The 26,480-nt window shown below is 49.2% G+C and overlaps 1 protein-coding gene across 2 annotated transcripts; it reads right to left on the bottom strand.

The window, feature by feature from the left end:
* Positions 1-42: 42 nt before the first annotated feature.
* DELE1 (DAP3 binding cell death enhancer 1) lies at positions 43-13,994 on the bottom strand. 2 transcript variants are annotated; one of them, XM_060143850.1, is made up of 13 exons: positions 13,842-13,994; positions 13,019-13,133; positions 12,800-12,917; positions 10,617-10,764; positions 9,501-9,662; positions 9,170-9,258; positions 8,971-9,067; positions 5,985-6,127; positions 4,999-5,157; positions 4,813-4,905; positions 2,537-2,696; positions 1,542-1,787; positions 43-639 (listed from the first exon to the last, which is right to left on the bottom strand). In XM_060143850.1, exons 1-12 carry the CDS (start codon positions 13,870-13,872, stop codon positions 1,543-1,545), a joined length of 1,560 nt encoding a protein of 519 aa, XP_059999833.1. In that variant the 5' UTR covers positions 13,873-13,994; the 3' UTR covers positions 43-639; position 1,542. The 2 variants fall into 2 exon arrangements, with proteins under 2 accessions (XP_059999833.1, XP_059999834.1); XM_060143851.1 differs by lacking the exon at positions 13,019-13,133 and having other exon boundaries at positions 13,842-13,962.
* Positions 13,995-26,480: the final 12,486 nt, after the last annotated feature.

Genomic DNA, 26,480 nt, shown 5'->3' with positions numbered 1-26,480 from the left:
GCCTGTCTCCCTGGCTTTCCCCAGCATACTCAAGGGCAAGAGTGATGAGACAATCCAGTATCAGTTTTATTAAACTCCCATCCATTTCTGGCACAAACCTTTCACAAAAGAGGATCTCAAAATCTATACTCTCCTGCTCCAAGACTCCAAGGGCCCAATTGCCATTTAACCCCTCGTATCGGCAGGATGATAATAACGCTTTCACGTAAAATTACAGTGAGAACTGTGCAAAAAAGAGCCCTGGGCCAGGAGTTGGGAGGCTGGGGTCCTTGTCCTGGGCTGGTGACTCATAAAGCCAGGTAACCATGGGCATCACTCTGCCTCCTCAGGCCTAAGTGAGCACCAACGTCCTTTCCGCAGTGAAATGCCCTACATCAGCCCTGGAGGGTAGGAGGGCAGACACCGCTGCCCTTGGTCTACAATTGAGGAAACAACACAGCAAGTCAGGCCACTGCTTCAAGGTGACGTGGCCAGAACCTGGATCTTTACACACTTTCTTCTTCTGTACTGTGCTGGGCAGGTACTTAAGGTTCTTTGGGAAGGCGGGTGAACATCTGGCCTCTTCTCTGGGATTCAAGTTGTGGTATCTCTCTGAGAACTCGCAGGCTCCATCTCTAGGGCTGAGTGAAGTGCGAAGGTCTGAAAAAGTCAAGCAGCTACATCAGGCATTTAGACACTAAACTCCTTCCTTCCAAATCAAAGGTGAAATGGAGACAGTCGGGAATCCATTGGGGATGAACAAAAGCGGACGTCATTCAGCGTTTCCTGAGTTTTAGGCATTCATGAAACCACCCCGTGACTTCTGCCACCTCTCTGGATCTGTGCTCCCCTTTACGCAATGTCACAACGTTTTTTCTCTACTTGATTCATTATTTTTAATATCTGTGACACTATGACATGCTAATCGCATTTTTATAATATATATTAATATACAAACACTAAAATTTAAAAATATTAGTTTGAATACTACCTAAAATCCTCTGGTGAAGCACTGGAGACACACACATCAGACGCTGGCAAAAAATGATGTGGTCTAAGCCTGAGGAAATCGAAGACTGGCAAGGGGGACGGGAAGGGATTTGCTCCAAGGCAAAGGCTAAGGCGAGGACCAGGGTCCCTGGAACCTTCAGCAAAGTTTTTCACAGGTCACTGAACGAATCTTTTTTATGCACAGCACAGAAATGACTGTGAATGGGGAATTCCCTGGCAGTCCAGTGGTTAGGGCTCGGCGCTTTCACCACTGAGGCCGCGGGTTCAATCCCTGGTTGGGGAACTAAGATCCTCACAAGCCGTGTGGCGTGGCCAAAAAATGAATGTGTCCACTGCCCATTTGTGAGGCTGAGCCTACCAACTAGGGGAAATGGTCAAAGTCATTTGTTAGCCATGCACTTGAAATTGCTTGGGAACCTGAGCCCCCATGGAATTTCTACCCTGTAAAGGGATACTGACACCCTGTTTTTTTTTGCTGCATCCCATCTCCTCCCTGCCCGCCCCTCCCCCCAGCACCAGTGAGAGGTACCGGTGGCTGCATTTTATCTCACCTTAGCCGAAACCCAGTCTGACGAGTCTCCTTTCCAAGGGGTAGGGGTGTGGGTGTGGGAGAACAGCCCTGCTGGGGGATCCGGGGCTGGCTCTGAGACGAGCGTTTCTATAGAGGAGGCCAAGGTTCCCCGTGCTGGAGGCATGTGGCAGGCGCGAGGCTCCTGCCAGCAAGGTGTTCAGGCTGCAGAGGGAGGGGCTGGAAAACGACTTCAATCCTCTCACTGCCAGGTCGCTGGGCCCCGGGGCTGTGAGGAGAGGCGAGAGCAACTCTTACTCAGGCTGTGTTCTTAGACTCCTACTTTGGAGCAGGGGCTTCTTAAAGGACTTGGTTCCCCTGGCACTACTAACCCAGGTCAGCCCGAATGAGTCAGGAGTGAGCAGGGCTCCCAGAGCCCTAGATGGTAAGTCAGGGCACGGAGGCAGCCTTGGGATGGTGTCTCTCCTGACAAGTCATTGGAGTGACTACCATTTATTCAACACCTACTGTGTGCCAGGCTGTGCTAAGCCCTTTGCTGTCATCTCATTTAATCTCAGTGCGGTGGCTTCTCTTGTTGTGGAGCACGGGCTCTAGGCACGTGAGCTCAGTAGTTGTGGCTCGTGGGCTCTAGAGCACAGGCTCGGTAGTTGTGGCGCACGGGCTTTGTTGCTCCGCGGCATGTGGGATCTTCCCGGACCAGGGCTCAAACCCGTGTCCCCTGCATTGGCAGGCAGATGCTTAACCACTGCGCCACCACGGAAGTCCCATCTCATTTAATCTTTACAATCTAATGAGTTTTCAGAGGTGAAGAAACAGAGGTGCAAAGACATACAGGCCAAGTTCAGGAATGGAGCAGGGGTTAAAACTCAGGTTTGATTTGTCTGACTCAAAAAGCTGTGCTCGTTCCCACCAATGGAGCAGAAGTAACAAAGAGACCAAAGACTACTGCCACCCCCTTCTCCGTCACAGGGTACTGAGCTCGGGGAGGCACCTGCTGGCTTTGACTCTCATCTGTACCTGCTGCCTCCATGGAAAAGAGGGTCCGCAGCCTCTCCTGGGCAGGCGCATTCCCCAGAGCTGCTGACTGCTGGTAGCATCTCACAGCCTCTCCCAGATTCCTCTGCACACCAAGGCCCTTCTCATAGCAAATTCCCAAGTGGTACCTGCTCTGTGAATCCTAAAGGAGAAGACGGACAGACACACAAATGCCCACGCATGCAGGACTGAAGAACTGAAACGCTGGGGCAGGAGGAAGGTGCAGCAGTCAGCAGGCCGGTGCTTCACCCCTGCAGGGTCAGGCCCAGCTGCAACCCTCCCTGGACCAAGGGATCTCAACTGTGAAGAGCCAGAGGCCCAGAACAGAGGACACAGGGATCCCTCCACCCAGGGAGCTTCCGGCCAGAGCAGCGTGGAGGCTTCTCGTGTTGAGGATGGTGCTGAAAGTGTGCAGAAGTGAAGGCTGCGGGAAGCACTTGGCCCTGCTCTGGGAGCCCAGGGAGTCGGGCTCCTATGTTATCCTGAAAGAGCCAGGAGCAAGGGTGGAGGCTGGGCTTCCGAAGGCCCTGAAGGCCTTCCTGATCTCTACCCAGAGAGCTACAAAGCATACATTACAGAGAACATGTTTAATCTCTTTGTCCCTGGCTCTGGATCCTCTCTCCCCTCTCACTGAGAATTAGGCTCCTGGGAGAGGCAGTATCAGGTAGGGAGTAGGAGCCCAATCTCTCCAGCCAGACGCCTGGGTTCCAATCTTGGCTCCACCACTTACCAGCTGTGTAACCTCGGGCATCATATTCTGTGTCTCTGTGCCTCAGTTTCCTCATCTGTAAAGTAGGCATGATAAGAGCACCTACCTTATTACCCTGTCGTGAGGATTAAATGTGTCAATATGTGGAAAGTGCTTAGATTAGTGTTATTATTTTCACACCTTTAGTTGCCCACATCATTCATCTCTCCCTCTCTGTAATGAATATTTTCATTATATTCAATCTCCCAACCATGGTTCTATTTCTCTTCTACCCTCTAAAGAGTTTCTGTAACACGTAGGTCAAAGTCTATGTAATAAATATGGTGGACTCATGGCTACAGGCCAGCTTAGGACAGTTAGGCCAAAACACCCATGCTGTTATGTGTGTGTTACACAACATCCCTTTGTGCACTTCTCCTGGCATGCTGGGTGACTAATGCCAGCCAGGGTGCCCCCAGGCTTGTCCCACACATGGTCACACAACCCACTGAGCCCAAGGAAGACTGGGGCTCTTTCATAGAAAGACAGGCACAGAGGCAGGTACTGTTTGATGACATTGGTCCCCTTTTGATGGCTACTGCAGATACTTTGGACAACACAGAGTGAAAAAGGAGAAGTATTCTGATGCCCAAGAGTTCAATAACGCTATCACTGTGTTGGCCAGGAAGTAAAGAGAAGCAGCAGCCCCTATGCTGGGAAATTCTAGTGCATGGCCCCTGCTGGCTTTAACCCAGGGCTCCTGGTCCTTTAAGATACAACTCAAAAAATATACTGGTCAAAGACACTTGACGATACAGCAAACCCACAGATGCCTTTTCAGTAATTCACAGTGACATAAAGCTCTGAGATTTCCTGCATTAAAGATACCTGTTTAACAAAGTATTTCCCAAACCCATCTGACCATTTTTCCCTCGTGTGATTTATAAACGTTCCATGGAACTAATGCTCTGTGGAACAAACTCCATGCTGCCTGGATGCCAATCCTTAGGTGACAGACAACCAGACATCCTCTACCCCGCCAAACTGCTCAATGTCTTCACCTCACGCGTCTTCTGACTTCCCTGGACTAAGCCACTTGTGACGATGCACCTTCCACGTGTACACTTTACAAAGCACTTTCACACTTATTATCTCAGATTTTGATCCTCACGACAACCCTGTGAAGTGGTAGACAGGTCAGGCAGGCATTAGTATCCCAATCTTAAGAGATGAGGAAGACAAGAAGTGACCAGCCCAGTAGTATGCTAGTAAACGTTTAACAACCAGCTCTCCAGGGGAAAAAGCCCTGTTTTGTAGCATTTGGCAATTCTAATGCTAATGCTCTCCCCGTAGCTGATTCCAAGCTGACGACAATTCTCGCAGGCTGGTACAAGCCAATGCCAGCACACCACTGGACCTGTCCAAGGGGCACACGGTAAGTCAGCAAGAGTTAAGGCTTGAGGCCAGCCCAATGCTCTTATCAACCGTCTCCTAGGCACGGTACCAGTTCCAAAATCCCTTCCTTTATCAGACTTGATCCCCATCATGCCTGGATATGGACACCTCATACCCCACTGTTGGCTGCAAGCCAAAGATATTTCACGGCTCTCTGCTCGTCCAGGTATGCCTCCTTGGTGAAGAGCACCCCGAGAAAAGCTTGGGCCTGTGGTCAAGGAAGAAGGAAAAAGGTATCTTGGTCACTGCCAGGCCCCACCTGCCCCAAGTGCCCAGGAGTATCCCCACCAGTGGCACTCACCTCTCTCAAGCCTGAGTCTGCAGCATGCTTCAGCATGGACACTGCCCTCTGCTGCTCAGGGTCCCACGAGGAGGCTGGATCCTGCAGCAGGCACCTGGCATAGCGGTACTGAGCCAGGTTGTGGCCCTGGCTGGCAGCCAGCTGGTAGTAAGAGGCTGCCTGGGGCAAAGGGAAAAACATCCAGTCAACTGATAACTCTGTACGCTGCCTTTTTATGGAGTGAAGTGTTCAATTAAATAACACATAATCATTATAGATTAGTCAGAAAATACAGAGAAGCCAAAAATAGAAACAAAATTCCAAGAAATCCTGCCTCCTAAAGATCATTCTCTGTTAACATTTTAGTGTACAATCTTGCAAATTTCTTTCCCCCCGTACTGTATGTATTAACATATATACACAAATATGTTAATATACACTCACACACATATATAAATGTGTGTGTGTATGTGTGTGTGTGTAGGAAGAAAGGGAGAGAGAGAAAACTACACTCACTATTTTTTGTAACCTATTCTTTTTCATTTAACAATACACCATGAATATCTTTCCCTGAAAATAAATATAGATCTAGCATATCATTTTTAAGGCCCACATAGATCTTATTAACCAATTCTCTGTTGAAGGAACTTCAAGTTTCTTCCCATTTTTTGGCCATCGTATACAATTCTAAGAAACTGTTACATATAAATTCTTATATATAACATCTATGCATACTTATCCTACTTTTTAGAATTAATTGATCCCTTCATCAAGGTAACGTTCTAGGTCGTGAGGATACAGCTGCAAAGAAGAAAGACAAGGTCCCCGGCCTTCCTGTGTTTTGAGTCTAAATTCCTAGAAGCTGGAGACTTCTTTCTTAGTTTTCCCTCCGGGCTAGAAGAGAGAAGCTGGACTTTCCCAAGCCCTGCCCACTGCTCATTTCTGGAGGTCACTCTGGGCGGTGCAGCACAGGCCATGGGCCTGGGGGCAGGGAGGAAGTGTAGTACCTTGCCGAGGTCCCTGGGGGTGCCTCTGCCGTGCTCGTGACACAAGCCCACATTGTACTGCGCTTTGCTGTAGCCACGGTCTGCTGCTTTCTGGAAGTAAGAAAAGGCTGCCATGTAGTCTCCATCCCTCATGTTCTCTGTCCCTGTAAGAAAGCACTAGGCGTAAACATAGCTTGCTCTGTGAACTTCCCCACATTCTTAGTCAGATACCCACATGCTCCTTCCTTTCTTTTCTTTTTTTTTTGGACACTTCGCATGCACTTCCATCCTCTGAATATTTCACTGGTTTGCCATAGGTATCAGTGGGTTCTGCCCTCCTGTACACCATCCTCCTCTTGGTAACAACATCCTAATTTCCCTTTGGGAACAGCCCTCCCCGCAGTGCTGTCAATCAATGTGCCTGCCCTCTTCCCAACCAATGAGACCCTCTCTCAGGAGTCTGAATCTTGATCTGGCTGCAACAGGAAAGAAAACAGCTTCCGCAGGTTTATTCTGATGGCAGCACTCTGAAGACGCTGTTTCTCAGTTACTGCCGCATGCATCCCTGGAGCTCTCTGATTCCTGTCCTTTCTGAGGCTTGGCAAGTCGACAGATCCCAATAGATTCCTTTTGTGCTTAGGTTAGCCAAAGTGGTTTTAGGCTGCTTGTAACCAACATAACATAACTGATTCAGCTGACACTGTCAATCTTGCTTTGTGAGAGAATATAAGAAAGAGAGCTCAGCTCCAAAGCCCATGTTCTCTTTATCATCCAAACGAAAAGGAAAACAGGGAAGGGGCTGAGCACAGCCTACTCTCAACTCTAAGCCTTTGCTCAAGCTGTTTCTCCTGCCTGGGATACCTTTTTCTGCCTCTATCATCAGACCTTCCCAACCTGTTTCTGCTCTAGAATCTTCAGACCACACTCAGGCTTTAAACACGCTTTCGGCACTTACTTCACACACAAGCCTTTTTCTAGGAACTGAACTGTTTCAAGAGTACAAGCCCTGTCTCCTCAATTAGACTGTAAAATCCTGGAGGCAGAAGCAGAAAAAGAATGTAGAAGAAATAACTTTGCATAGGGTGAAAGCTCTATACAAATGCAAAATATGATTATGGCTTATGCTCCCTTTGTGTTCTGCCACAGTGCTTAGCACTTGCTGAATAAATGAATATGCATATGAAGGAAGGAATGGGCAAGAAAATTCGCGGAAGACTGTCTGCCCATGAAAAATCACAAAAAGCCAATGAGGCAGAAGCCGGGCTCCGTTCGGCCAGCAGTGAATGAGTCACCTCCTGGCTGCCTGAAAACTCACTGTCAAGGGTTCACAGAGCCCTCTGTTCTTGAGGAGAAGACTCGAGAGGGCACAGGATCCCACCCTGTCCCCATCCCCCACACCGATCCTCTGCCTCTAACCTAAACCAAGTCACCATCATGTTTTGCTTAGCCATCAGTAACAGCTCCAATCTAGTCTCCTGTTTCCCCTCTGGCATTCCTATGACCTGCGTCTGTCTACACAGCAGGCAGAGAGATCTTTGGAAAAGTAAATCAGATCACATGACTACCCCCACTTCCTGCTCCAGCGTAAAACACTCCAATGGCTTCCTGGCTCACTCAGAAGCACCACACGCCACCACGGCTCAGAAGGCCTGATCTGATCTGGCCCCTGCCTGCTTCTCTGACTTCATCTCTTTCTACTCTCCTGGTGATCGCTAAACTACAACCACGCTCACCCTTTTCTTTGTTCCTTTAACAAACAAAACTCAATCCTGCCTCAGGACCTTTGCACTTGCGGTTCCCTTTACTTGGAAAGCTTTCTCCAGATGGAAACAAGACTGGCTTGTTTTTGTCAGTCTGGTCAAGGATCTTTCCATCCGCGAGGCCTTCCAAATCAGAGCTGCTCCTTGCCCAAGTCACTAATGCATCCCCCTGTTTAATTTTCTCCATAACATTTATCACTATCTGAAATACTCTTTGTTTTTTGGGTTTTTTTTTTTGTGGTATGCGGGCCTCTCACTGTTGTGGCCTCTCCCGTTGCAGAGCACAGGCTCCGGACGCGCAGGCTCAGCGGCCATGGCTCCGCGGCATGTGGGATCTTCCCGGACCAGGGCACGAACCCCTGTCCCCTGCATCAGCAGGCGGACTCTCAACCACTGCGCCATCAGGGAAGCCCTGAAATTCCCTTTTTTATTTGTTTACCAGTTTGCTGTTTTTCTCTCCCTCAACTCACATGGAAGCTCCATGAGAGTAAGGACTTTGTCTTGTGAATCACTGTACCCCCAACACCTAAACTAAGACCTAACCAAAGGTGAATGCTTAATATATTTGTACTGAATGAATCCTAGCCTCTCACTCACTTGCCCACTAGAGTCCAGGAGGTGCTGCTGGCAGTCTGGGTCTCCACATGAGAAGGCCTGAAAGAAGCCAAGTCACTGCAGAGAATAGGACAAATGGTGGAGAGGAATCTGGAGTCTCCAGATGTGGGTAAGGAAGGGCACTTGAGGGCCTGCTCCAAATCTCAGGAGCCTGTTCTTGCCTAAGTGCGGCAGAAAATTCAAGGTGTCATTCGAGATTTATTTTCTCCTTCTGACACAGTAACTGAATTTTCAGGTAAGCACATGGTCATTCAGCTAAGGACTCTATTTTCCAGGCTCCTCTGTGACTAGGTAAGGCCGTGAGCCTTCATTCTGGACAATGATTTGTGTAACTTTTAGGTTGGGGAGGAGTGGTCCTTTAGTTTTCCCACCTTTCCCTTCTAGCTAGATAGAATTTGGATATGAGGCAAACTGAACCTTGAGATGGGAGCCCATTTTAAGAAGGGCAGAACCATCTGACTGAGAATAGGTCCCTGACACCACTGTGCCACCATGCTAGATTTGGTCGACCTACCTGGGAGAAAATAAACTCTCTCTTTGTAAACCACTCCCTGCCCTGACTCTACTTGACCTACCGCATACCCTTTCCATTTTCCCATCCACCCTCCTTGAGACAGGGTCCACCCAGTTACCCAGGAAGTTGAAAGCGATGGAAACACTGAGCTGGAAGAGCTGCTGAATGGAAGTCATGGCCTCCTCGAGGGAAAGACTTTTTGATTTATCTTGTTCCTGGGGAAGAAATATAAAGACTCATCATGGGACAGTTCACTGGGATTGCCACCTGTCTAGGGGAATGTTACGGGGATCCAGGTGGCCAAATCTGGACAATACCTGCTTTTCGCCAGTGGGCTGAGGCTGGGCTGGCTTTGCCTTGGACTTGAAGCTACTGCTGGCATGCAGGAAGCCGGCGTCACTGGGATCTGCAAGGGAAAAGGCAAAGGAGGAAGGTGTTAGTACTCCTTTTCTCTCACTCCCCCAGTCCACAGAGCCCTCCATCCAGCACCACTGCCAGGAACCAAAATCATTCCAAATTGCCCCAGAAAGCATGGGGGCTCACAGGAATGACAATTCCCCAATGTGGCATATGCAGCAACAAATGTCCATCTGCCCAACTCCCCACCCCGCCACCGCCTTCTGCTGATTTTAGGAGGTGGGACCATACCTTCCTCAGAGGCACCCTGAAGACCAGTTGTTCTCAAGGAGCTGGGTGAAGGGAGGCTCTCAGGCCGAGTGGAGGGTTCTTCCTGGCCCAGCCTGAGTTCCCTGAGGCCAGTGTGCCTGGGAGCCGGGCTATCAGGGCTGGGCAGAATGTGTCTCCGCAGTGCTGGAAAGAGCCAGTGAGAGCGGTCACATCAGAAGGGGATAGGTTCAGCCTGCTGGGGCTGACTGAGCCCTCCCTGAGGCTTCGCGGACCAAAGGAAGAATCTAGAAACTCCTGAGACATGTCCTTCACATGCCTCCTCCTCCGTTTCCTTGGCTGGCTTCCCTCCGCAGGGGCGGAGAGGGGCCCGCATTTATGCTGATCCCCACACCCCAAGCATAAATCGCTCCTTGGCTTGAATTCTTCCGGTCGCAGGGAGGGATCTACTTTATTCACTGTTCTAGCCCCAGCACTTAGCACTTAGTTTGATGGTTAATATTGATTATGATTATAATCATAATACTAAGGGCAAGAACTTAAACCGCTACTTACTGAGCACATACTACATGCCAGGCACTGTTCTAAGTCCTCGACATGTATTAACTCATTTAGTCCTTCCAAGAAACCTGTGGGGGTGGGTTTTATTATTTCCCCATTCTATAGGTGAAGACACTGAGGCACAGGGAAGTTAAAAGTGACTCATCCAGGGACACCAAGCTAGTATGAGCAGTTCTGGGCTTGAACCGTGACAGTGTGACTCCAGAGCCTTAATCACTGTGCTGCATTGCCTCTGTGCCACGGCACACGATGGCCATTCATTATTGATGAATGACTGACCAGAGAATGACCGAACTGGCTGAGGAGTGGGCAGGAAGCCACTCCTAGGATCTAAAATGACCTGGACCCCTGAGGGGCTCTGTCAATGGAAGGGGAGGGGAGGACATGGGAGGGGCCTGGAGGACAGGCGTGGCCCACACGCCCGGTGGACAGACCTTCCTCCCATTCCTCTTCCTCTGACTGCAGATAGGAGAGGCAAGGAGCTGCTGACGGCTCTTTTCCTGAGGTGTGTCCAGAGATGCTTCCTGGCCCAGAGAAACTCCCAGCCCAGCTCTCCTGTCCCCGGGACTGAGAACTCACAGGAGCGCGGGTGCCTCAAGGGAGATGAGAGGAAACGGTCCAGAGGACTGCGCCAAAAGCAGCGCTCCGCTCGCCGAGGTCCTGCTGGCAGGGACGCCTGGAAGTGGATCTGCCTTGCCAGCTGCAGGGCCAGCACGGCCAGGGTGCCCTGAGGAAGACAGCACTTCAGGGGACACAGTTCTCCACCAGTCAGCTCCTTCAGTCTCCGCCTACATCTCCAACATCACTTCCTCGAGAAGTCCTTCCTGACTCCTGGCTGTAGCCGCTCCCCCACTGCGCACTCTCGTAAGCACCCGAACTTCCCCCATGGAGCCCTGATCACACTGGTACTTAAACAGCCATCTCTACAATTACTCATCAAGGTCTGTCTCTCCTGTTAGTCTCTAAGCACCACGAGGGAGGAACCATGTCTGTTTTGCTCACCTATGTATCCCCAGGGCCTAGCAGAGCACTAAGATACAGCACTAATAAATACATGCTGAATAAACGCCTGAGCGAGTGACTGAATAAACAAAATCTAAGCAGGCAAAAAGGTAACACGGCAAGTTTGGGCTTGGGCACACGTGCAGCCAAACGCAGACGGGTCAGAGTTCCCCATCAGGCTCCCTCCTTCTCTAGCCTGGCACAACTCCTCCCCCACCCCAAAGCCACCCCACCATACACATTCACAGCTACAGGCTTGTCGTGGGTGTCTCTTCTCCAACAGGTCTGCAGAAGACCTAAGCTAGCTCCTAGCCCAGTGACTGCTTGGTTTTCCCTGTCCCTTCCTGTGTTATGCACGAGAAAAGACACCCAAATACATATTTGTTGCAACAGGCACCGTATACAATGGCAAACAAGACAGACCCAGTCTCTGCCCTCATGGAGTTCATACCTTCACTGAGGGAGAAAGACGACATCCAAGTACACAGAGAAATAATATAATAACTACAAATTATGCCAAATGCCGCTAAGGAAACAAATCAAGAGTTTACACAGGGCATAAGAGGGACTCCTGACAAGACAGGAGTAGAGGAAAGCCTGTCTGTAGAAGTGATGTGTGTGCTGAGACCTGAAGGAAGAGAAGGTCCCAGCAATGTCAATAACAGGGACACGTATCCATATCACTGGAGATAAGCTTGTGCTCAGGTCCTTTCACATAGGCAGTAGTGACAGAGCTGAGGGATGGCATCAGGACCCCTGAGATGCAGACCCAGTTTTAGAAGGACTCACTGTAGGATTGCCCTAGGGTTCATATCTTTGACAAAATGGGAAAACACATCCCTCCCCAGGGTGTGTTATGCCCCTAGGCCATAGCTCCCCAGAGAGAAGTGTCCCTGGCATGGAGACATTCCAGTCTCAGCTCTGCTGATGACACCAAGTTACAGATGAGACAACTGAGGCTCAGAGAGGTCAAGCCACTTGCCCAAAGTATGCAGCATGAAAGTGAGAGGGATGAGAAGGGATGGAGACAAGTGTGACGTGAGTGCCAACTTCATTTAGAATATCTTATAAGCAGAACCTAAGAGGCAAAGATTCTGCCTTGTTAGACCTCGTGTTACTAAGCCTCTGCCTTTATAGATCAGATTTAACAAATATTTACTGAGCGACGATCACGGGTCAGGATATGTACTATGTGCTTTTACAAGCCATACTAGGTATAGCAACCAAGCTGTAGAGCATAGTAGCTAAGAGCACGAGCTCCAGAGTAAAATCTGGTTCCTCTACTGAATAGCTGTGTGACCTTAAGAGTGTTACCTAAAGTTTCAGAGCCTGAGTTTTCTCATCTATAAAATAGAGATTATATTTCCTCTGCAAGATTTTGTAAGAATTAAATAAGATGATATATATAGATACATTAATAAATTAAAAGTTAGCTATTTAGTATTATTTAATTATAAGATTCAGGAAGGCAAGAGTCATATCTACCTTGTTCTCTGCTATGTCCCTAGTACTTAGCAAAAAATGCCTGGCTCAAAGAAAGTGTTAAATAAATGTTTACTGAATGAAAGGAGGAATATATACATGGGCAGCAGGGGGAAAGGGAGTAGCAATATCTCCCCAAATATGCTCCAATGCCATGAGTTACTCAAATTTTGAGTGTGGCCACAATGATGCCCTAGCTCCTGTTTCTAGGCTATACTTCCATACAGGATCATTCTCATCCACACTGAAGGACAAGGACAGGACTGGGGAAACCTTACCCATGATATGGCATCCCACAATGTGTTCCGGGAGTCGCGGGCAGACATCCACTGGAAGGCAGCCTTCCATCCATGGGACCTTGGGCCCTTGCTTGTGCCTGGGCCATGGTGGCCAGACCTAGAAGATGTAAGATGTAACAGAGGCTATCAAGTTCTGTCCTAAGTGGGAGTAGAGGGAGGCTAGGGGAGCACATGGGTGACGGAATGGCAGTCTTTCACCTGTCGAAGCTGGGCACAGGGACCAGCAGGTTGGAGGAGGTAGCCTGAGGCCCATCTGGGCTGGTGGACTTGGAGGTCACCCCACGGAGGCCAGGTCCCAGCAGACGGGGAAGAGCTGTGCAGAGCAAGGATCAGTCACTTTGATATGAGCGGGACTGAGGCAACAGTGGCCCCACCAGTCTTCCCTCTGACCCTTGACAGAGCCCCACGCCAGGAACCCAGGAAACACTGGCACCTGATTCTGCAGAGGTTCTTAAACAAGGATACATACACGTGGGGATCTTTTGCTTAGTACAGATTCCAGCGTGCCACCCCAGAGCCAAATAAACTAGGATCATTCAGGGTTGAGCATCAATATTTTGAAAAAGCTCCCCGGGTGATTCTGACGCCCTCCTAGGGCTGACAACCACTGTTCTAAAATGACCAGACATTCATACACAAACTCTCGTTCAATGTTTGTAGCTCTTTGTCTCTAAATCGCGCCTCTTTTCATTGGCTCCGCCTACCCCATTGGCCCCGCCTACTGCACTGGCCTCTACTCCTCTTTCATGAACTCCGCCCACCATCTCCGGGTACTTGGCTCCTCCCCCTTCCAATGGCTCCACCCATCTCCCTGGCTCTAAGTTCCACCCTCTTCCTACTAGCCACGCCCACACCTCAAATTCGAACGGCCCCTTCACTCAGAGTGCAGCGCGGCCCCTAACGACCCCGCCTCTCTTCCGCTCTAACACCGCCCACTATTGCTTTGGCTCAGTCCTCCGGCCCGCCCCCTCCTCAGTTCCAAGTCTCAGCTGCCGCAAGACCCGCGGCCGAAGGCCCTTACCTCGGCCCAGGAGTCCCGGGAGCCGCCACATGTCGTCGCCAACACCATAGAGCTCGCAGCCGAAAGAGCGCGGCCAAACTCCGGGACGGCGGCTAGAGTGGCCTGTGTGGCGCCCTCGGAGTGGCCGAGTCCCCAAGGAAGCTCACCGCCAGCCAATTAGAAGGGGGCCCAGCCGGAAGGACGGCGCTCAGCGAAAGGAAGTGGGAGGTGTAGGCGTACTGGGGCTAGCGGAGAGGTGAACTTCGACAAGGGCACGGCGATGTGGGCCCGGCCTCCGGTGGAAGAGGTGTCATTTGCTGCCGGCATAAGAATGGGGGGGGGGGGGTCGCAGGGGGCGAAGCTGAACCGCCTCAGAAGAAGGACCATTGAGAAGCGGGGCGAGAGCGGCCTCGGTGGTGCCAGACGACCTTGCAGACACCGTGGAGACTCGAGGGGGAACAATCTTCCCCAGGCCCCGATGCTAGAGGAGGTGGGAGACACCAGGCCCAGTGGGTGGAGGAGAGGAACCTTAGAGTCCGACGGAGGAAACCAGTAGTACGAGCTTTCCGCCCAAGGCCATCTGCTTGGAGTTGCCCGACTCCACTCCATGGGTAGGCGATGAAAACTGCGAGTGGGGTTCCGATTCGGGGGGATCCAGCTCTGGCTCCAGCTTTGTCTCACCATGTAGCCTCGGGCCGAGCCCTTCCCTTGTCTGGGCCTCCGTCTGCCCAGTAATAGGGTCAGATGGAGTGAGTTCGACTGGTCCTTCCTGATTTGACAAGAACAACTTGAATTGCTGCTTTCGAAATACCAAAGAGGATACTGGCCCCTTCCCCGCCCCCACGCCTGTTAATCAGAGGTCTCATCTTCAGACTCAGCCAGAGTTATCTGTGTATTGTTTTGTTGGGCAAAGACTCGGTCCTCTTTCCCCACACCTGAATCCGTGAAATAAAGGAGCTCAAAATCAAATATAAGTTGCTTACACTTTCTCCCTCTTCCTTTCTCCCAGGTAGTGACTTCTGGCTTGATGGAAGTCTCTATCTGGGGTAAAAGAGTACTGGAGGTACCTACTTTTAGACCCAGGCATGTGTATGACAGTGGTATTAATTTGTTCAGCAATTTTTGAGCCATATGTCAGCCAGCATCCTAGAATCTGAGAAGACCGAGGAGTAAAGAGCATTTGTAGCCTCCAGGAAGACATGATCCAGTGTTTTAAGAGTGGCCTCTGGAGTCCCACAAACGGTTTGAATCCCAGCATTTGCAGCCTCCAGGAAGACATGGTCCAGTGTTTTAAGAGTGGCCTCTGGAGTCCCACAAATGGTTTGAATGGTTTCTTACTTCCTGTTATGTATTCTTGGTCAGTTTACTTAACCACTTTAAGCCTCAGGTTCTTGATCTATAAAATAGGAAAACGGATACGTCATGCAATTGTTGTGAGGCTTAAACAACACATTTAAACTGTTTAGCATAGTTCCCGGCACATGGTAAGAGCCTAACGAATGTAAGTTGCTATTAATGGCAGTGGTAGAGGAGGTGAGTACGCAAAAGGCATAGATATGTTCCAGTAGAAGCAAGAGCACTGGGTTATGGGATACCATGGAAGGATTCAGAAAAGTAGTTGCATTTGAGTTGGACCTTTAAATTTGAGTAAGAATTTACCAGGTGGAGAAGGGAGGAAGGTATTGCAAGCAGAAGAAGCAATAAACAAAGGCCCAGAAACGTGAATATTGGGAAACTTCAGAAATACCCTTGGCTTTGGGATTTGGGGCAGCCACCTTTCACATTCCTTGTGTTATTGTGTCAAAATAAAATAACAAGCATGCTGGTTCAGCTCTCTTCCACCTCCCAGCATTTCCCAACTGTTTGAGCCCTCACTGCTCTCCACGTTTCCCAATTCCTGTAGCACTTAATTTCTTACCACACAATTTAGCAGTAATTATATGTTGTCCTGTTATTTAATTATCTCATTTGTGTAAGTTTAGTCTCCCCAGTTCTCTCCCTCAGGGCAGGGATGGCATTTTCCTATTTTGCATCCCACGTAAGGCTTGACACAGAAGATACTCAAACAATACACGTTGACTTGACTGGACACTTTGTGCTGATGATTATTACAGACAAGACCACCAGACCTCAATCCTGGGATTTACCGATTTGAGCAGAAATGTATTCATCCCGCATACATTGAAGGCCCTCCATGTTTAAGGCGAGTTAAAAATTTTTGACGATGATGTCTGTTCCTATGTGTAAAATGGCATTTTGATGTCTCTTGTCCCTAGAAGCCTGTGAATGCTAACAGACCATTTGAGTGAGGGGTACTTGGCTAGAGCAGCTGGAGTCCTCACTGACTGACACACCAGATCACCTGTTCAGTGCTGCCCAGAGGAGCACCATCGGGGATAACAACTTTGTTCCCTTGCCTTTAGCTTCTGAATTTGCAGGCCCGAACCATTAGCCATTCTCTTCTGCTCCCAACGTTGTTCTGTGTTGTTGGCTTGCGGCCCAAAGTCAATCTGACTCAGTCCCTCTACAAAGGTAAGCTGTCTTACATCGGGAACTTACTGCCCAGATGTCCAGTTAATCACCTTTTGTTGATGCCATTGTATACGCAACACAGTGAGTGGTCTAGACATTTGTTGTTGGCTTCGCCTTGTAGACATTCTTAATTTGCATTCATCAAATATATGAGAGCTTATTCTGTGCTGGAGAATGTCCTGAGTGTATAACAATTTTTAAGAATGGAATGGTCCCTGCCTTCATGGAGAAAATAGTCTAGCAGGACAAACATTCAGTAGACGATTGAAATCCAGAATGGTCCTTTAGTTATGTATTGCAGCATAGCAAACTCTCCAAAATTTAGTGGCTTAAAACAATCATTTTATTATCTCTTGCAGTTCTGTGAACTGACTGGGCTCAGCTGGGCAATTCTGCTGGTCTCACTTGGGGTCTGTCATGAGGTGGCAGTCAGATGGCAGCTGGGGCTGGAGTCATATGAAGGCTCAACTAGGCCTCTTTCTTTCTCCGTGTAGTCCCAGGGCCTCTCCATCTGGGTAGCTGAACTTTTAAATAGTGGCTCAGAGCTTCTAAAAGTACAAAAGCTGAAACTGCCAGGCTTCTTCAGCCTCAGGCCTGGAACCTGCTCAGGGCCACTTCTCCCACACTCTGTTGGTTAAAGCACTTCACAGGGCCATCCCAGCATCAGTGTGGGAGGGGAAGACACACAGGCACGAATACAGGGGAATGTGGTTTTTTTTGTGGGGAAGGAACAGGGTGCTATTGGAACACCCAGGGGAAGCTCATAACCTAGGTATGGAAGTCAGGAAGACTTCCTGGAGGCAGTGACTTCTAAACCGATGAACCTGAATGAGGAGGCCTGGGAACTAGCCAGATGAAGAAGGGAAGGGAAAAACAATTCAGGCAGGGGAAACAGCTGGTACAAAGTCCCAGGGAGGCAAAGAGCACAATTTAAGATCAGTGCAACTGTAGCTAGGGTAGGGGATGGTGGAGGGGGTGGTATAGGATAGCAATAGCCCTTTAGTCTGGAGAGGTAAATGGGACCAGATCATAAAGTCTTTTTTTTTAACTTTTTATTTTATATTGGAGTATAGTTGATTAATAATGTGATAGTTTCAGGTGTGCAGCAAAGTGATTCAGTTTTTTATATATATATATATATATATATATATATATATATATAAAAATGTATCTATTCTTTTTCCAACTCTTTTCCCACTTAGGTTGTTACGTATTATTGAGTAGAGTTCCCTGTGCTCTACAGTAGGTCCTTGTTGGTTCATAGTCTTATATAGCGCCCACCGCCCACCCCCCCACTCCCACCCCATGTCTGGACTGTGTCCTGAGGGCGTGAAACATCAAAGAAGGAAGGAGAGGCATGATCAGGCCCAAGGGATGCTAAAAGGCTCTTGGCTGCCGTGTGAGGGATGGTTTGGAGAGGGTCACGCCCTCATTTTCACCCTGTCCCTTCTAGCCAGTGACCTCACCTTCATCGCTGAGAAGGCTGAGTCATTATCACAGCACTGATACCAGTTCCTTTTGCTTTTTGTTAGTGGGAATTTGTATCATTAAAAAATGCAGACTCCTTTGTGCAAGTTTTTGATTTTTTTTTTGTTTTGTATTAGAGGAAAAACCCAAAAACATGTCATAGAAAGCCTACTATTTCTGGTAGCATCTAGACATGAGGCTGGCCAGGTGGTCAAACAGTTTATACTTAAGTGTGAACCGCGTTAAGGAAGAGCCTGCCTGCAAAAAGCAGGGATCGTGCCAGGCTCAGTGGATTCTACCCCTCACTTAAAAAATGGGCTGCCTGCCGGGACTTCCCTGGTGGCGCAGTGGTTAAGAATCCGCCTGCCGATGCAGGGGACACGGGTTCGATCCCTGGTCCGGGAAGATCCCACATGCCGCGGAGCAACTAAGCCCGTGAGCCACAACAGCTGAGCCCACGAGCCACAACTACTGAGCCTATGTGCCACAACTACTGAAGCCCACGTGCCCAGAGCCCGTGCTCTGCAACAAGAGAAGCCACCGCACTGAGAAGCCCACACATAGCAATGAAGACCCAACACAGCCAAAAATAAATAAGTAAAAAAAATAAAAATAAAAAAAGGTCTGTTAAAGGAGAGCCTACTCTAGTAAAAACGTCACTAAACGGCTTATAACAAAGCCCAGCAGACCCCACACACAGCTCTCTACCCTCTAGTCCTGCTCCCTAGAGGCAACAATTTTCAACTTTAAAATTTCTAGAAGCAGCACAGAAGAGCACTGGAATGGGACTATCTGGCATCCAACCCAGCTCTCCCACTTACCAGCTGGGTGACCTTGGTCAAGTGAATTATCTTTTACCTTGGTTTCCACATCTGTAAGATGGGAATGATAATTGTACACATCTCATGAGATAACACATAATTGCCTGGCCCGTGGTCAACAAACAGTAATGTGAAGAAGGATCTAACTTGAAAGCAGCTGTGAGCACAGCTGTGGATGTTTAGCTGCACACTGTACAAATAAATGTAAGCCACGAATGTGAGTTGGAGGAAATGACAAGAACACAGAAGAGGTCTGTCTCTTTCCTTTGTTCTAAGGCCAAACTCGGTATTTGCTCCTAGTCCCATTCCCTTCCTGTCTCTTCTAGAACCTTGTCTCTATAATTATCCTGACCCTCAAGACAAGCATACATCTATTAGTTTTTTTCTTTCTATGAAATATACACAGGCCTTTCCTTTCTTGGGGGGGAAATCCTTTATTTCATCCTCCTGCCCTTTACAGCTACCATTCTGTTTCGTTCTCCCTACTGCTGGATTTCTTAAGTAACACACAAACTGCCTCCCAGTCCTTCATGACTCCCTCACTTTTCCACCGGCTCCCAGCCTCCATCGCTACTCTTCTGACACAGCTGTCACCAGGGTCATCAAAGACCTCCTCATTAACCACCAGCGGGCCTTCGCTCAATCAGTCTTGACCCAGAGCCCTTGACTCAGTTGACCGTCCACTCCTTAACTCTCACATACCAAACCACCTCGTCACCCAACCCTTCCTTACGGCCGTCAATTGTATCATTTTCCCCAGACCATTCAGGAATAAACCTTAAACCCAGGGTTGGCTCAACTCCTTTCTCTGCCCACCCCCATATTACTTTTGACTCTTACTGCAAATGTGAGAAACTCATTGAAGATAGCTTTTTAGAAAAGTTTTTATCAGGATATGGAGGAGTGGGGGACAGCTAATGGACCCCAAAGGTAGACTGCATCTGGAACCCAGGAAAGCCCAGGACTGCAGACTCGAAGCCAATGATGTGAGTCCTCTCTCTCTAGCTTGCCTCCTGGATTTCTCGTGATCGGCACCCCAAAGGTGTCAGACACTCCCACACCCAGCTAGTCACCAGGTCCCGTAAAAATCACCATCTTTTGTGTCAGCCCCTTGAATCTGTCTCCTCTCCAGCTTCCCTTGTACTTCCTCTCCCATGTCTGTTTACCTCCTGATCACTGTTTCTGCCATTGCCTCTTCCTCCTGATACTGAGTACATCATTGCCCACATTTCAGTTCTCTGTCCATCACTCTTTTCTTGACCTTCCTTCTGGGCGGCTGACTCCTAAACAGAGTAGAGTGGTTAAGAGCTTGAATTCTGGAGTCCTAATGGCCTGGGTTTGAATCCCCCACCACTTTGTTTTTGGCCGCGCCGTGCAGCCTGTGGGATCTTTGTTCCCTGACCAGGGATCGAACCCTTGCCCCCTGCAGTGGGAGCACGGAGTCTTAACCACTGGACTTCCAGGGAAGTCCCTACCACCACTTTCTAGCTGAGTGAACTTGGGCAAGTTACCTGAATTTTTTGAGCCTCAATTCCTCATCTGTGAAATGGGGATAATACTGGTCCCTTCCCGACAGGGTTGATGTGAGCATTCACTGGGCAACCACACATGAGGTGCTTAGCACAGCTCCCTGCACACAGAAAGGACTCGATAAATGGCAGCACTTAACAGCCTTACCCTCGTTCTCTTTCCTGAGTTCTAACATCACCTGCTAGTCTCTTCCATTAGATGTCCTGCTGTGACCTCAGATCCACCTGTCGGAATACTCCAGCCACTGCTGGAAGATGCAGCTTTCTGAGAACTGGAGGGGGGTGGGTGCTGAAAAAGAGGGGTGGTCTCATCAAATCCTCGAAGGAACCCTGACCTAACCTCAGCCACGCCCCAGCAGAGAAGACTCTGAAGAGCAGTTCCCCTGTAAGCCTCCAAAAGCTTTGCTGGCTGTTTCTTGGAATCCGGGAGAGCAGGCAGGGCCGCTGTCAAGAGAGCAAATGAAGGATGTGAATCCAACCTTTTAAAAAAAAGCCCTGGGGGTGTGGTAGCAGGATCAATGGAGCTTCGAGGTGGGTGTGAAAGGTGAGAGCAACACCCTCAGGGTGCTGAGCCGGCTTAGGCTGGGGCCTCCCTCCAGTACTGGGGTTTGGCAGCACAGAAGCCAGAGGTGCTCCTGTCTTCAGCTGAGCTGTTGCAGGTCCCCCTTGCCGCCCTGTGAACATTCCTCATTAAGCTCTTGTGCGGAGCAGGGCGTAGGGCTTTCATCTGCCCCTCAGCCCTGCGCGCCCACCTCCCTCTCTGCCGCTGGGTGGCGGGATTTCTACTGGCAAGAACATGGTGAGGGGCAGTGCCCCACTCTCCGTGCAGAACAAGAACTGGGGTCGTGGGCAGGGAGGGTAACCTCACTGAGAGCCCTCTGCTCTGAGGCAGAGTGGCCAAGTAGTTGAGAGCTCTGGCTTTGAAGCAGAATGTGCCCTCTTTGAATGCCACTTCTGCCATGGCTGTCTTTGTGATCCTAGGCAAGTTGTTTAACCTCTATGCTTCAACTATACAATGGGGATAGTAATAGGCCTATCTGACAGTTGTGAGTTTTAGTAAGATAATGCAGGAAAAGCACGAAGCTTAGTCCACTTAGACCACCCCCCACACACCCTGTGCTGTCTCCACCCCATCTGTGTGTTGTGTTGTCCTCTATTTACATGCCTGTCTCTGCCATTGGACTATGAGCTCCAGTAGGTCAGTGATAGAATTATACGGTTCTGTGTCCTTGGTGCCCAGCTTAATAAATACATTTATTGTTGGAAGGAACTGGTAAAACAATATAGAAGATTCAAGATTCCCTCTGGCCTCAGAGTCCTACCATTTCACCACAAATAGTGGGCCTACGTTGGTCACTGTCCTGGGGGCTGGGGATACCACAGTGAATGCAATAGGATGGGCTCCTGGCCTCAAGAAGTGAACTGTCTAGGGAGTGATGGACATCAAACATATAACAAAACTGAAGATACATTACAACTGGGAGCATTGCTAGTAAGAAGGCAAGGCTGCTATGAAAGTATAGAGCAGAGACTATGTTTGGGGGAGGGGAGAATCAGGAAATTTCCTGGAGGCAAGTAAACCGAGGCCCCAAGAACGGGCAGCCTGGAGCGAAGTGGAAGGTGTAAAATAGCCTTCCAAGCAGAGGAAACAGCATGTGCAAAGGTCCTGAGGTGGAAGGGAGCTAGGCTGCTGGGTGGAAGACAAGGTTAATGACTGGAGCCTAGTGATGGAGGGGGTCAGTGGCTTCTCCAAGGCCACAGAGCTGGAAGCATAGGTTATGCAGAGCCTTGTAGGTTATGATGAGAATCTGAGCCTTTAACCTGATGACAATAGCTAACATTTATTCAATTTCATGTATATTTGTACTGAGCTGAGTACTTTATGTGTGTTTTCTCATTCTCTTTGCACAATCCCCCAGGAGGCTGGTGCTATTATTCCCATTTTACAGATGATGAAACCCTGGCTCAGGGAGGTTAACGTGTTCAAGGTCACCCAGTTGGCTGTGGCAGATCTGGGATTTGAACCCAGACATCAGGATCCCAACGCCTGCCCTCTTAACTCCAGCGTGGCCCAGCCTACGAACTAAGTGCGATCTTTGATCCGTGCTGCATCATCCTCAAAGCCTGCGTTCTAATTTCACCATACGTGCCCGATCCTTCCCCTTGGAACTGGGGGAACCCACGCAGAGGCCCGCCCTGGTGAGATGAGCTCCCTGGCGGCCGGCCGTACAGCGGGTGGTGGCGAGCACCGAACCTCCTCAACGCAGGCCTCCAGCCACGTGACGGGTCTGGGCGCCGGCGCTGCGAGCGCGGAACGCGGCCGCAGTGCGGTGGGCGCTGGGGTAACGCGCTCGCGCTGCCGCGGCAGCTGTGAAATCTGGAGTACCGGACCCCAGAGAGCCGTGGGGGTGTGGGGAACGAGGGGTGCCGCTCCGCGTCCGGCAGGGGGCTCTCTCTCACGGAGATCTCGGGGCCCCGGCAGCCCGGATCAAGTTCCCTCCAGCCTTGAGAGGGAAAACAGCGTTCGTTTCTGATTTAAAAAATGACTGTTTTTTAAATAGGCTTCATTCTTCCTCTCTGGCCTCTCCCAGGGCCAGAAAGAGGCAGAAAGCGACACGGAAAATCCATTCCAAACGAGCAGCCAAGAGGAGACACGGCAGCTCCCAGATGTTGATGTTTTGTTTTTTGACATAAATCTTTGCACTCATATGGGAGTCTTTTCATTGATTCATGTTTCCATCTGCTGAATTTCCTTTTATTTATTTAATACGGCTTTTGGGGGAAATCTTGCTCCGAAGCTCTGGAGGAGCATAAACGGTGGCAACCGCTGTACCCCTCCCCGCTCCTCCAAACCTTGGCTGCTGGGGGAAGGGAGTGAGTGGCACCCTGCGGATAAGGCTGCTGCATGTCCTCCGCTTGGGGAGCAGGTGCCCTAGGCCCCCGTTAACGTGGCTGTTCCCCTGCTTGGTGCCTGCCAGAGGCTGTAAACCCGACAAAGAAATGGCAGGAGTCACACGGAGTCTCTGTTCCTTCTCCTTCCAGCCCACCCACAGTACCACGCTGCCTTCACGCCAAAACACTCTACATCTGACAGTGGATGTCCGCATCAAATGTATTAAAGAGTATCTCTTCCTTCCCCGGCTCCTCTGCCCACCCCAGGAGTGATTCTTAGTAATTAATAAGAGCTTCACCTCTAGAGTCAGACAGCCTGAGTCTGAATCCTGACTCTACTCTGTATAGTGAATTCCTGAACACCTTAACTTCTCTGAACCTCAGATTCCTCATCTGTAAAATGGGGATGATTATTCTTTCTTTCTCAGATACAGTTACACTTTACAAATGAGACACTGAGGCTGAAGGTAGTTTAGAGATTTTCCCAACTAGGACAGAGCCAGGACATACTCCTATGTCTTTCTGATCCTCACCCTATTTATTCACCCCCAATCTTGCACAGCTGCTCCTCCAGGTTTCCCAGAATAGGCCATCTGTGACAGAAAGGGGGTACCCCCTTTTCCATGAGGCAGAAGAAAAAACTAGAAGTTATGGTTCAGGAAGTCTGACACCTTAGAACAATATCTATCTAACCTTAGAACATAGGCCCAGATTTGGGAAGGACCTACAGGTCATCTCATCGGGTCTCCTACCTAATCCATGCAGACTTCCCCGACAGGTACAGAAAACTCACGTCCTTACAGCCCCTCCTATCTGAGGGTGTCTCTAGGTATCAGGAGACCCACAGACCCTTGAATGGGACCATTTGAATGTAAGAAACATGATTTCCACAGACCAAGCCCCTTAAGACCCCTTGTTGCTAAGGCCCAAGGCTGTATCTTCAGTCCTGAGTAGAGGGGAGGGATTACTCAAAGTGTGAGATTATTCCATAGTACATCCTTTGTGAAGCACATTCCTTCCTTACGTATATCCCATCCAGTCCAAGCTCCTCTGCATGTGCTACGTGGGGCTCTCCCTGCAGGGCTACATATGGCTACATATCTGGGACTCTATGATTTGGTTCTAAGCTCACTCTGTAGGAGCACATGTCCTTAACTCTTCATCCACACATGCTGTTTTCTGGAACTCCCATATATGGTAAACCGACATTTATGATGCCTCTGTATGTGCTCAGGGCCTTACAGGAAGGAAGCCTCAAAATATGATTATTAAAGAGAATCGGGGGCTTCCCTGGTGGCGCGGTGGTTAAGAATCTGCCTGCCAATGCATGGGACACGGGTTCGAGTCCTGGTCTGGGAAGATCCCACATGCCGCGGAGCAACTAAGCCCATGAGCCACAACTACTGAGCCTGTGCTCTAGAGCCCGTGAGCCACAACTACCGAGCCTGCGTGCCACAACTACTGAAGCCTGAGCTCCTGGAGCCCGTGCTCTGCAACAAGAGAAGCCACCGCAATGAGAAGCCTGCGCACTGCAACGAAGAGTAGCCCCTGCTCGCTGCAACTAGAGAAAGCTCACGCACAGCAACGAAGACCCAGTGCAGCCAAAAATAAAATAAATTAAATTAAAAAAAGAAAGAAAAGTTTGTGAGGTCCAAAAAGGAGAAACAACCCCAATACCCAGCTATAATGAATGGAAATATAAATTGCCGTATTTCATACAGTGGAATATACAGCAATGAATATCAATTAACTTCAGATACATGAAACAACATAAATGAATTCCACATAGATTCATGATAAGAAAAAACCTCAAAAGAATATATATTGTATTATTCCATTCATATATAGTTTAAAAATAAACAAAACTATACGATTTAGGAATGCATACATGGGTAATAAAACTATAAAGAAAAACAAGGGGATGTTTATCACAGATATATGTAATAACACATAATCTATTGATATTATAATATTAATTATAAGTATGTTAATATAGGGGACCAGTATGGGTTAAATGGTTCATATACATGTTTTAGACATCTTCTGTATATGTTGTATTCACAATTAAATTTCTAAAACATCACATACCTACTAGGGTCCTGTGAGAATTGAATGAGGTAATACATGATGAAAGCGTTAAGTTCCATTGCCTGGTGCGTAGTATGTGCTCAACGGAAGTGACTTTTTTCATGTTGAGGGAAATATTGGGGGCCCTGGAGAAATGCCATATAATTAGCCAATAATAAGAATTCTAAAAGGCCCTGGTTTTCCTTTGAGACACACTGTCTTCCTATTTTGGTGGTATCTGGTATGTAAGCATAAGTCTGTGGGGGCGGGGAGGCGGTGGCTGATGATGTAGGGTTAATTGACCGTCGTAAGCTTAGTGCGGAGCTGGAAAACTTCACTCTCCTCCTCAGAGAAGACACAGAGGCGAGGGTGCCTCTAGGGAGCCTGGACGGGAGGAGTAACAGCAGTGAGGAGAAAACTGCATTTTGCAAGCCTCATATGAGAGGTCCAGCCAGTCCCAGGGATGTCTCACCTACACCCTCTCGACTGCACTGTGCTTCCTGCAGTGTGGTTGAGGCCTCAGAAATCAGCACGGGCGACAGTAGGATGGCTCAGGCCCAGCTCAGCGACAGTGAGGGAAGCCATTCTGCTGACTGTGTTCTCTAAGACAATGTGCAAGCAGCCAAGGCAGGAGCAGTCGCCCAGCCAAAAGGTGCTGGGATCAGCCAGGAGGCTGGGAAAACCTGGCAGAGTCTTCCAGCCAGGAGATGCCAACAGCGGTGTACACCTCTAGATGCCACGTCTGAGGGTCCAAGAACGGAAACTGCTGTGCCCAGCCTTGGCCAGGAGCTCCCTAGCTGTGCCTCCCCATGGGGAGCCCAGTCTGGGATCCTGGAGAAGGCCTTTCCCAACCAGAGTGTGCTGATTTCCACACCAGGGATGGATACACTGCATCATGCGGTGGAACTCATGGAGAGATGTGAGTTTAAACCTTGGGTGCATTACATAGACTGTGGCTTCTGGAGCTAGAGACTCCTTAGGATTTCCCCCTTTTATTCTGACCCCGTCTAGTTAATCCAGTTCAGTAATTCCATTCACCTGATATCAATTAAGCACATGTACTGTCCAGGTGATTTTTCTAAATGCTGGGAGTATTATGATAAATAAGGAAGACATGGGTTCTGCCCTCAGGGAGTTTGCAGACTCGCTGGGTGGGGGTGGGTGGCGGTGCAGGAAGAGCTGCGGGAAAAGTAATTCCAGTTATGAGGTGTATTACGAAAGGAGAAGCTCAGGTCCTATGGGAGAGGATCAACAGGAGGTTTAAGACAGTATAGTGATATTTCTCAAAATCGGTACTTGTACCTGCGTCAGGTATCTAAGGTACTTGCAGAAAATTCAGATTCCTGGGCCTC

This window comes from Lagenorhynchus albirostris, chromosome 3, assembly GCF_949774975.1.
Source record: "Lagenorhynchus albirostris chromosome 3, mLagAlb1.1, whole genome shotgun sequence".
Classification (NCBI taxonomy): Eukaryota; Metazoa; Chordata; class Mammalia; order Artiodactyla; family Delphinidae; genus Lagenorhynchus; species Lagenorhynchus albirostris.
The sequence above is the reverse complement of the archived record's forward strand: the minus strand, read 5'-3'. Positions and strand labels throughout refer to the sequence as shown.

Bases quoted from the DNA above. Each gene is read 5' to 3' on its own strand.
- DELE1 (XM_060143850.1), bottom strand. From the start codon at position 13,872: ATGTGGCGGCTCCCGGGACTCCTGGGCCGAG. The intron at 4,906-4,998 runs GTGAGTGCCACT...CCTTGACCACAG, and splicing joins CAGACTCAGGCTTGAGAGAG to GCCCAAGCTTTTCTCGGGGT. The intron at 1,788-2,536 runs GTACAGATGAGA...CTCTCCTCACAG, and splicing joins CTTTTCCATGGAGGCAGCAG to CCCCGGGGCCCAGCGACCTG.